Source organism: Ascaphus truei, chromosome 1 (assembly GCF_040206685.1).
Source record: "Ascaphus truei isolate aAscTru1 chromosome 1, aAscTru1.hap1, whole genome shotgun sequence".
Taxonomy (NCBI): Eukaryota; Metazoa; Chordata; class Amphibia; order Anura; family Ascaphidae; genus Ascaphus; species Ascaphus truei.
The window spans coordinates 1,065,988-1,077,913 of NC_134483.1; the positions used below are offsets into that span (position 1 = coordinate 1,065,988).

The following is an 11,926-nucleotide window of genomic DNA, read 5'->3' on the forward strand; positions in this document are numbered from 1 at the left end:
CCGGAGGAGTTGCTGTGCAAAAAATGCCATCCTCATTATTTAATGTTTGCCTTATCGAATTCTTCCAGCCACGTTGGTTCGGGGAAAATTTGAAGAACACGCAGAACTGCACCCAAACAAATCACAATCACATAAATCACGGAAAATCAACAACGGTAAACAGGCATGTGATTAGCAGCTTCCATGGAAGATTAACGAGTGAATACCACGTGCAATACAGCAGACTTTACGAAAACGGCACAGAGAAATGATCGAATAATGGCTGCTGCATCTATAACTCCCAGTCAAGTGATTTCAGCATCTCCGGAAGAAAGAGAGCGGTGGTGTCAGGAACTTCATGCCGATTTGAGTTCCAGGACATTTCTGGCTAAGTCCCGATCAACCTAAAGACTTTGTTTTATGTTCTATTTTACCTAGGAAAGTCTATTGTTTTGTCCCTGTGATAGCTACTGAGTGTAATGTGGTGCGTTTTACCTTTTGGCTCACAGGAGGCCTGATCCTCCGCTGCTGGGAGCCTGAGGTGTACCTGGTTTATTCCAGTGACAGCGCCTCCACCTGCGAAGCATCCTGGCAGCGCCAGATAGCCCCTTCACAGGGCCTAATCCAATGAGCACACACATGGGTATAATATAACAGGTCTACTGAACTCGGAACTAACACCCACACAGTAAGCACAACATGCAGGCCTCGTGCAGCCTTACACATACACAGTATCCCACTGTCCAACCACCTAGTCTGCATCCCAGTGAGGTGTTCCCCCAACGTACTGAGCTTCCCTGGGCACCTAACCACCCTGGTGTCCACAGTAGCCAACACAACCAGAAGTGTGTGACAGCGCTGCCCACAGAATGTACAGTATAGTTGTGCACTTGTTGTAGTATCTGCCCAGGTGCTCCATCACCCAGGTACTCCCGAACAATAACAGGGATCTGGTGAGCCAGTGACTTACGCAATGGCGTCCGACTCTATGTGGGGTGGACTCCGGCTGGAGTGTTCCACCATGGAGAGAGTCTCTTTATATTGAGACGGTGATCTGATACCAGACTACTAGACGCAATGTCTGCGCGGCGTCTCCGCTGAGTCCCTTACTATATACACTAATGGGGCAATGTCCCTATCTTAAAGGGGCCTGTCCCTAAGCCCCCCCAAGCTATTTGGGTCTAGGGCCTATCTGGGGCCTAAGGGGACAAACTAGGCCTAAACTAAGAGCCTCCGACTCCTGAGGCACTACCTACTTGTCCTGCTCCCCAGCTCAGACTAAGCGTGCGATCCCAGTGCGCCAAAATGTATCTCTCTGTGCAGGGGATATCTGCAGCCTATTGGCTATTGCGTACCAGCTGGTCCTGCATCCCCAATGGCTACTGGGGTTTGTAGCTCCCCTGCGAGGTCTAACTGTAATGGCCACCACTCCAGTGAATACCCTGCGCATGCACACCTCTCCCATAATGGCCGCCGCATCTCAGGGAACTATGCGCATGCACGAAACCTCAAAGCGCATGCATATGCATGATGGCAGCGCCTTGCGAAGGAAGCCACTGTGGACTCTCCTGACTGCCCGCAGGCTCCTGCACCTTCTACCGCCTACCGCCACACTTGCCCCAGCTTCTGCTTCCAGCTGCCAAGTAAGGGGGCCAAGGGGGACTAAGGGGGGACCCAGACGATATATTTATGCTTGAAATCTTCATTGAGCACTTTTATTGTACATGGGTAGAACGAAGGTTTAAAACAGCCGAGCTCACAGCTGGAATGTGTTGCATTATTAGTAATGGATCAAATGGTTACATTCTTTCCCTCCGTGTTTGGTTTACAGATCATATATTTTGTTACTGACGATGTCACTCGCTACCTCTGGAAAGAAACAAAGCAACAAGTAACCTGTTCTCTGATTATGTCCGTGTTCTGAAATGTTATTATCTGCTATTCAATGGAAGGAATAAAAGGTGAAAGGTCAAAACATTAAAACCCACATCTCTTTGGACATCTTAATTCCTCCCCCTCCCCCCCTCCACGTAGTGACATACACAGATACATGAGTATATAATCCTGGCTCCTCTGCTTGGAGAGAACATTATCTCTCCTTGAGCCTCAGAGACATTGTTACCCTGTGACACATCAACCACAAGGAACACGCAAAGATGAACAGGATCGAGCTGTTTGGAGATCCAAACTTTAAGGGTATCAACGGCGCCATCTCGCTACGTGAGAGTACCCCAGACCTGACAGTGCACAGTTTTATGAAGAGAGCCTCATCCATGCGAGTCACTGGGGACTCCTGGATAGTCTTCACAGAGATAAACTATGGAGGAGACTTTGAGATGTATGAGGAAGGAAAGCATGCTGTTATCCCTGAATTCAATAACAAAATCGCCTCTGTGAAGGTCATTAGAGGTGGTCTGGCTACCCCCAAGATCAATCTGTATGTTGACAACGACTATAAGGGTGACATGACGACCCTGCAGAACGCACAGCCCATAATATCATCGTCAGGCATGGATAACAAGATCTCATCGCACAAAGTGGAGTCAGGAGCCTGGATCCTGTATGACAAGGAACATTACCAAGGAAAGATGATGGCTGCCGTGGCTGGAGATAGCGTACCAAACTACTCTACTATTAAATGGGATGACAAGATGAAATCTCTGAAGCCCTTCACGTCATAATAAAGAGATGTCCCAGTGCATTAGCAGCCAACACAGAGCCTCCAGATCCCTGCACACTCTGCTGCCAGGGAATGGCAGGGAAAGCACCGAGCACACCGCCAGCCTGTCCTGCCTGATCCCTGCACACTCTGCTCCCAGGGACTGGCAGGGAAAGCACCGAGCACACCGCCAGCCTGTCCTGCCTGATCCCTGCACGCTGCTCCCAGAGAATGGCAGGGAAAGCACCGAGCACACCGCCAGCCTGTCCTGCCTGATCCCTGCACGCTGCTCCCAGGGAATGGCAGGGAAAGCACCGAGCACACCGCCAGCCTGTCCTGCCTGATCCCTGCTTTCTGCTGAAGATTGGGAAGCCCCTGAACCCTTCTTATTCTCCCACTGATCTGCCCTTACCTTCTAATTCTGCTGTAATCATAATAATAAACCTTTCTGAGAGCAGTGACGTCTCCCTGTGTCTCTGGGTGTAAGTACAGTTGTGTGTGTGTGTGTGTGTGTGTGTGTGTGTGTATGTGAGCGTGTGTGTGTGTGTGCGTGTGTATGTGTGTGTGTATATGTGTGTATATATGTGTGTGTATATGTGTGTGACAGTGTGTGTATAAGAATGAATATGTGAATATATTGAATACCAGCATTATGAGTTGTATTAGGAAATGTATTAATCTAGCAGCAAAATAGATAGTAAGGTATCTGGGTATATATACCTGTGTATAGTGTATAAAGGGCTACTTCTGCAGTCTCCTTATATAGGGGGAATGTAATCATTGATAATGTTTACATGTTTATTTTATGTAATGAGAACATTATATTTATTTTCTATAGGTGCAACTAAACACACTTGAAATGAAATATGTAAGTGTGTATATAACCCCATTCCTCACTGCCCGATAATTCCCCCCCACTCATTCTGTGGTTATAGTATCTGCGTTGGAAAGACTCTCATATGTAACCCCCGTTACATAGTCATAAAAAACCTATAATATGGTACAGTACCATACAATACAAGTACAGGAAAATAACATATATATACAGGACCAATACATTACCATATAATACATCACATTATTATACATTACCAATACATTACCATTCATATACAGGAACAATACATTACCATATATCTACAGGACCAATACATTACCATTCATATAAAGGACCAATACATTACCATTCAAATAAAGGACCCATACATTACCATACATCTACAGGACCCATACATTACCATATAATATTTATACAGGACCAATACATTACCACTCATCTACAGGACCCATACATTACCATATATATACAGGACCAATACATTACCATTCATATAAAGGACCAGTACATTAATATACATCTACAGGACCAATACATTACCACTCATCTACAGGATCAATACATTACCATACATCTACAGGACCAATCCATTACCATTCATATAAAGGACCAATACATTACCATACATTTACAGGACCAATACATTACCATATATCTACAGGACCAATACATTACCATACATCTACAGGACCAATATAATACCATACATCTATAGGACCAATACATTACCATACATATACAGGACAAATACATTACCATACATTTACAGGACCAATATATTACCATACATCTACAGGACCATTATATTACCATATATCTACAGGACCAATACATTACCATACATCTACAGGACTAATACATTACTATACATATACAGGACTAATACATTACCATACATATACAGGACCAATACATTACCATACATCAACAGGACCAATACATTACCATACATCTACAGGACCAATACATTACCATATATCTGTATGACCAATACATTACCATACATCTACAGGAATAATACATTACCATACATAAACAGGACTAATATGTTACCATATAATACATATACAGGACCAATACATTACCACACATCTACAGGACAAATACATTACCATACATATACATGACCAATATGTTACCATATAATACATATACAGGACCAATACATTACCATACATCTACAGGACCAATACATTACCATACATCTACAGGACTAATACATTAACATACATCTAAAGGACCAATACATTGCCATACATCTACAGGACCAATACGTTACCATATAATACATATACAAGACCAATACATTACCACACATATACAGGACCAATACATTACCATACATCTACAGGACCAATACATTACCATACATCTACAAGAACAATACATTACCATACATATAGATGACCTATATGTAACCATAAAATACATTACCCTACATCTACAGGACCAATACATTACCATATATATACAGGACTAATACGTTACCATATAATACATATACAGGACCAATACATTACCACACATCTACAGGACCTATACATTACCATATATATACAGGACCAATACATTACCATACATCTACAGGACCAATACGTTACCATACATATACATGACCAATACAATACCATAAAATACATATACAGGATAAATACATTACCATACATCTACAGTAACAATACGCTACCATATAATACATATACAGGACCAATACATTACCATACTTCTACAGGACTAATACATTACCATACATATACAGGAACAATACATTACCATAAATATACATGACCAATATGGTACCATAAAATACATATACAGGACCAATACATTACCATACATCTACAGGACCAATACATTACCATACATATACATGACCAATATGTTACCATAAAATACATATACAGGACCAGTACATTACCATACATCTACAGGACCAATACATTACCATACATGTACAGGACCAATACATTACCATACATCTACAGGACCAATACATTACCATACATCTACAGGACCAGTACATTGCCATACATATACAGGGCCAATATGTTACCATATAATGCATATACAGGACCAATACATTACCAAACATATAAAGAGGACCAATACTATACGATTTAATATATCTACATGACCAAAACATTTCCATATATCTATAGGACCAATACATTATCATTTAATACATACACAGGACTGATCCTTTACCATACATATACATGACCAATACATTACCATTCATATAAAGGACCAATACATCTTTATTAACCTTCAAGCTTTCTCAAATTTGCTTGAAAATGCACCATTTGCACACTCTTATTTTTTCAAAATTTTCTCGGGAGGGAGAACCCCCCTTATGCTGGTCGGGCTCGCTCGCCACAGTGCACTCACCACCAGTTTTACACCGGGCACTGACCGTTAAAATTATGCCCCACCCTGAAAAAATTTCTGCGGACGCCCATGCTTGCTGGGTCTAGGAGCGGAGAGTAGCGGATCGTTGGGGTACATAGCCGGGGACAGGATTGGAGATAGTAGAGTCATCGTAATCCAAAGCCAAGGTCAGCACAGGAGAGTATCACAAGGTTCCAGGTACAAGCAGGGTCAGTGCAGGAGAGTATCACAAGGTTCCAGGTACAAGCAGGGTCAGTGCAGGAGAGTATCACAAGGTTCCAGGTACAAGCAGGGTCAGTGCAGGAGAGTATCACAAGTTTCCAGGTACAAGCAGGGTCAGCACAGGAGATTATCACAAGGTTCCAGGTACAAGCAGGGTCAGTGCAGGAGAATATCACAAGGTTCCAGGTACAAGCAGGGTCAGTGCAGGAGAGTATCACAAGGTTCCAGGTACAAGCAGGGTCAGTGCAGGAGAGTATCACAAGGTTCCAGGTACAAGCAGGGTCAGTGCAGGAGAGTATCACAAGGTTCCAGGTACAAGCAGGGTCAGTGCAGGAGAGTATCACAAGGTTCCAGGTACAAGCAGGGTCAGTGCAGGAGAGTATCACAAGGTTCCAGGTACAAGCAGGGTCAGGCAGCAGAGTATAAAGCAGACTGGCAGGATACAGTGAGGTTCAGCGTCACAGACAGGAGTTATGCTCGCAAGGCAGGAGAGTTCTGACATGGTACTTAAAGGACCTCCCACCAATGGGAGGCATCCAGGAAACAGAAGCGCCCTCTCTAATAGGCTGCTGGATCATGCAGCTGCATCCTATTATGCAGCCGATTGAAATAGAGGGGAAGTCACTAGAGTGCGCGAGCGTGCCACGCGTAACCTGCGCATCACACTGGCGACCCAGTTGCCATTCGTGTGCACCACGGCAACCGCGTCAGTGTGGGACGTTGACCGGAGGCGGGATTCACGCAGACAGGGGAGGCGTGCCTGGAAGTACTGAGTCATGTAGCTCTGATGTCAGAGCAGGGGCGGGATCGAGAAACCGAGACCGCAGACCGCCGTGGAGATCACACACCGCGCATGCATCGCGTGTCAATGCCAGAGGCAGAAGAGTGTGCCCTAGGCACAGGAATCGCGGAGACCGATGGAGCCCGCGCACTGCCTGCGAACCGCGCATGAGAACCACCGCTAGGATGCCTTTCTTGAGTGCCACTGGATGTTGACCGATAGGTGAGCGTTAAGGGTTACAGAACCGAAAGAAAGGCGATCCTCACAGTACCCCCCCCTCCCTCTAGGAGTGACCTCCAAGCGACTCCATGAAGGCTTTTCCGGAAAATTTAGATGAAACCTCCTGACCATTCTTGCTGCATGAACCCGATGACTAGGAACCCTAGACCTTTCTTCAGGACCGAATCCCTTCCAGTGAATAAGATGGTACAAGGCACCTCTTGAAAATTTGGAATCCAGGATAGATTGGATTTTGTATTCGGGCTGACCTTGTACCAACACGGAGGTAGTGGGTAGAACCGGAACAGAGTGTGAGTTCTGAATTACAGGTTTGAGTAGCAAAACATGGAAGACCGACGGAATTCTTATGGATGGAGGTAAGGATAAACGATACGCGACCGGATTAATTTCTTCAGAAATAGAGAACGGACCGAGGAATCTAGGTGCGAACTTCTGCGATGGGACCTTCAGCCTCATGTTTTTGGAAGACAACCAGACTTAGTCGCCAGGCTTGAATTTAGGGGCAGGTCTGCGTTGACGATCAGCCTGACGTTTCTGCCCCTCGACGGCTGTCCTGATATTTCTTTCGGTCCTTCTCCACAGAGTTTGAAGTTCCTTGATCCTATCATCAGTGGCTGACACCACTGAGGTAGCTACTGTAAGAGTAATAGTAGCGGGATGGAACCCATAATTAATGAAAAAAGGAGATTCTGTGGTGGATTCACTACGAAGATTATTGTGCGCGAATTCCGCCCAAGGAAGAAGCTCCGACCAATCGTCCTGGGAATCAGACACAAAGCACTGAATGAATTGTTCCAATGGCTGGTTGGTCCTCTCCATCTGCCCATTAGTTTGCGGGTGGTACCCAGAAGAAAAGTGCAAAGATATGCCCAGCTGGAGACAAAAGAGCGCCAAAATCTAGATATGAACTGCGATTCTCTATCAGATACAATCACTGTCGGAACCCCATGCAGGCGATAGTAATTGTAATTTTTTTTTTATAATTTCTTGCCACTGCATGTATGTATGTATGTATGTATGTATGTATGTCTAGATCGATATACATGCAGGGTAAGAAATGATTGTTTTGGAAAGGCTTGTTTATATGTATTTTAAATGTATTTTTCAGCTATGCTTACATGTGTTTGTAATGTAATTTTTATTTAGATAGATGTCATTTTTTATGCAGTTTGCAGAACTTTATTTCAGGGTGAGGCTTGCTTTTTAATAGTGGATTATTTGTGGTAGTTATATTTTGACCGATGGTTACTTTTTTAATGATTTGTTTGGTTTAATGATTTGAATAGTTAATTGTGTAAATGATTTTGATTGAATTGTAATAGATTTGGGATTTGATTAATTGATGGTAATTTATTTCTGTTTGATGGAATTGTATCTGGTTTACAATAGTTTATTTTATTTGTAACATTGATTGACATAGTGTACATGATGCACAGATTATTTGTATCATTTATCCACTGTACAATTCAATGTTTTGATTGCCATTTGTTAGATATTGATGTTGAGATGAGAATTATTTTCTTTTGATATGTTCTTTTGTTTTAATGTGGCTATATAAAATGTAAAGTTTGATATGCAATGTGATGTATTGATTTGGATCGTTGGTATTTTGTTTGTTGCATGTTTTTTAGTCCTTAAACATTTCTTTATAAATTGGTTAATCATGTATGTATATATATATATATATATATATATATATATATATATATATATATATATATATATTGTGACAAACGGCTTACTCCGGGGCTCCGCCGTCTGTCCGGGACTGTTAGAACACGGTCTTTTAGGGTAGGTTTAATGACGAGGCGTCACGTGCTGTTCCTTTATACCTGGTTTATTCAGTCCCAGGCACTGAGACTGCCACAGTGCAAACAACAGAAACACAAGCAAAACAAAAAGCTGCTCACCTGAGCGATAACTTAACTTAGGTATTCCCTAACTCAGGGTGGAAGTGGCTTTTCCACTTCAAACAACAAAATAAGTAACTTTGCAGTTTTAGACAAAAAGAACAGAATGTTTTAACCAATTTGGGGAGAGGCTTTTCCCCTCTCTGCTTCCAGCAGCCTTCCTGTCTCCAGGCTCTTGGGGGAGAGGGAAGAGGAACCAGGAAATCGGTCTTAACAACTGAGAGTGATAAACCTAGGATTAAGGTGCTTCACTTCTGCATATACTAGCGTCTGTAGACTGTGTGATAACCAAACGACTAAGATATAATTATCACTGGTGTAACAATTAGCACATACTGTGTAAAAAAGAGAAGCAAGAATTTTAATATAGTATAGTTTATTTGGGTTTATTTTTGATAGATGAGTTTAATAAAATGATTTTAAATGTTAGTATTTCCCTATGTACTTATCTCCTTGGGGCTTTTTGAAATATAAGTAACCTTAAGACACCTACTGTTTAATTATAAGGAAAAATAAACAATAGGCTGAGTGCAACTTAACTGGGAATCTTTTTTGGTGATCATCTCTCGAACACCTTTTTTGGAAATAAATCGGTCTTAAGTACCTGATTTCTAATTAGCATGACAGGTGACAGAAATCAGGCAGCAAACAAACTCTGGTCTGGATCCCTCATCCCTCAGTTCCAGCACTTGCCAAACTGTGGGATGGAGTGCATGTATTATGAGGCTGCACTTCCAGCCTAAACAGGACAGACACTGTTCAGTATCCTGGGAGCCTTATATATGGAATTTATTACCATCCCCTGGTTTCTGTCACATATCCTCCCCCCCAGCTCAGACCCCGAGGGATGAGCGACCATGGATATTAGGGAGTGCATCCTTAACAACCCGTCGGCATTGCCATGTTTGTGCCCTGACCAGTGTTCCACAGAAAATTTAAAGGGTTGTAGGCTTAGGAACCCCCTGGTCACTCTAGCATTCTTCTCTCTGTTTTGACACATCCAGGTAAGGGGTGCATGATCTGTGACCAACCGGAATTTTCTCCCCAACAGATAGTATTTGAGTGTCTCTACAGCCCTCTTTCTCGACTATGGAGTAATTTTTCTCCTGGGGATTTAGTTTCCTACTTAAATAAAGGATAGGGTGCTCCTCACCTTGAGACTCCTGGGAGAGTACCGCCCCCAGCCCTACCTCAGATGCGTCGATTTGGACTACGAACTCTTTGGAGAAGTCAGGTGTGACCAACACAGGTTGGGCACAGAGAGCTTCTTTCAGGCTTCTATAGGCCTGTTCGGTTTCGGGGGACCACTTTACCATTAGCGGTCCTCTTGCTTTCGTGAGGTCGGTTAGTGGGGTTGACTTAGTTGCAAAATTGGGAATAAACCTTCTATAATAACCAATTAATCACAAAAAGGTCCTTACTTGTTTTTTTGTAACTGGCCTTGGCCAATTTTGTATCGCCTCTACTTTGAGTGTTTGGGGTTTGAGAAAACCTCTGCCAATAGAATACCCCAGATACTTTGCCTCCTCCAGACCAATAGTGCATTTAGCGGGGTTAGCTGTTAGTCCAGCAGACCGAACTGCGTCGAGCACAGCTTGGACCTTTGGAAGGTGGGATTGCCAATCTTCACTATGGATTACCACATCATCCAGGTAGGCGGCAGCATACCAAGCATGTGGTTTTAAAATTTTATCCATCATTCTTTGGAATGTGGCGGGAGCTCCATGTAAGCCAAAAGGCAGCACCCTATACTGAAAGAGGCCGTCTGGGGTTGAGATGGCTGTCTTTTCTTTGCCCTTTCTGTGAGGGGAACCTGCCAGTACCCTTTTGTTAGGTCTAGGGTTGTGAGATATCGGGCTTTGCCCAGTTTCTCTACAAGTTCATCCACCCTGGGCATAGGATAAGTATCAAATTTTGACACCGCGTTTAGTTTCCGGTAGTCATTACAAAACCACCCACTTTGGGATTCCTCAATTACACCTAGTTTTAGCATTTTTTTAACCTCTAAACTTATAGCCTCTCTTTTGGCCTCTGGGATTCGGTACGGTTTAAGGTTAACTCGGACCCCCGGTTCAGAGACTAGGTCATGTTCAATTACGCTAGTTCTACCTGGCTGTGTAGAGAAGACTTCTTTGTTTCTTGTCACTAAATTCTGGACCTCTCGTTTCTGATGAACGGACAGGGTTTCAGCTATGCTAACCTCTGGGTCAGTTTCTTGATTCTCTGACGGACCTGGGGGTACTAGGGTTAACAAGACCTCTCTATCTTTCCAGGGCTTAAGTAGGTTTATATGGTAAATTTGCTCAGGTTTCCTCCTACCTGGCTGTCTTACCTTATAATTTACTTCTCCCACTTTTTCCATGACCTCATATGGCCCATGCCACTTAGCAAGGAATTTACTCTCTATGGTGGGAACCAGAACTAGTACCCTATCACCTGGAAAAAAAATTCTGACCCTAGCACCCTTATTATACGTATTCCTCTTTGCTTCTTGAGCTTTTTCCATGTGTTCCCTCACTATAGGTAGGACTGCAGCAATGCGGTCCTGCATCTGGGCAACATGCTCTATTACACTTCTGTAAGGGGTAACCTCGTGTTCCCAAGTCTCTTTGGCTATATCCAGTAAGCTCCTTGGGTGTCGGCCATACAATAGTTCAAACGGGGAGAAGCCTGTGGATGATTGGGGAACTTCCCTAATGGCAAATAACAGGTATGGTAACAAACAATCCCAGTTTTTCCCATCCTTATCGACCGCCCGGCATAACATGCTCTTTAAGATTTTATTGAACCGTTCCACTAAACCATCTGTTTGTGGATGATAGACTGAGGTTCTGAGATGCTTGATTTTTAGGAGTGTACATAACTCTTTTGTTACTTGGGACATAAATGGTGTTCCCTGGTCAGATAAG

At 43.3% G+C, this 11,926-nt stretch overlaps 1 protein-coding gene across 1 annotated transcript; it reads left to right on the forward strand.

Annotated features, from left to right (window-relative positions):
- Positions 1 to 2,135: 2,135 nt before the first annotated feature.
- On the forward strand, positions 2,136 to 2,660 carry LOC142468970 (epidermal differentiation-specific protein-like). The gene has a single exon (XM_075575722.1). The coding sequence runs from the start codon at positions 2,136 to 2,138 to the stop codon at positions 2,658 to 2,660; it is 525 nt and encodes a 174-aa protein (XP_075431837.1).
- Positions 2,661 to 11,926: the final 9,266 nt, after the last annotated feature.

Excerpts from the sequence above, each read along its gene's own strand:
- LOC142468970 (XM_075575722.1), top strand. The coding sequence starts at position 2,136 with ATGAACAGGATCGAGCTGTTTGGAGATCCAAACTTTAAGGGTATCAAC.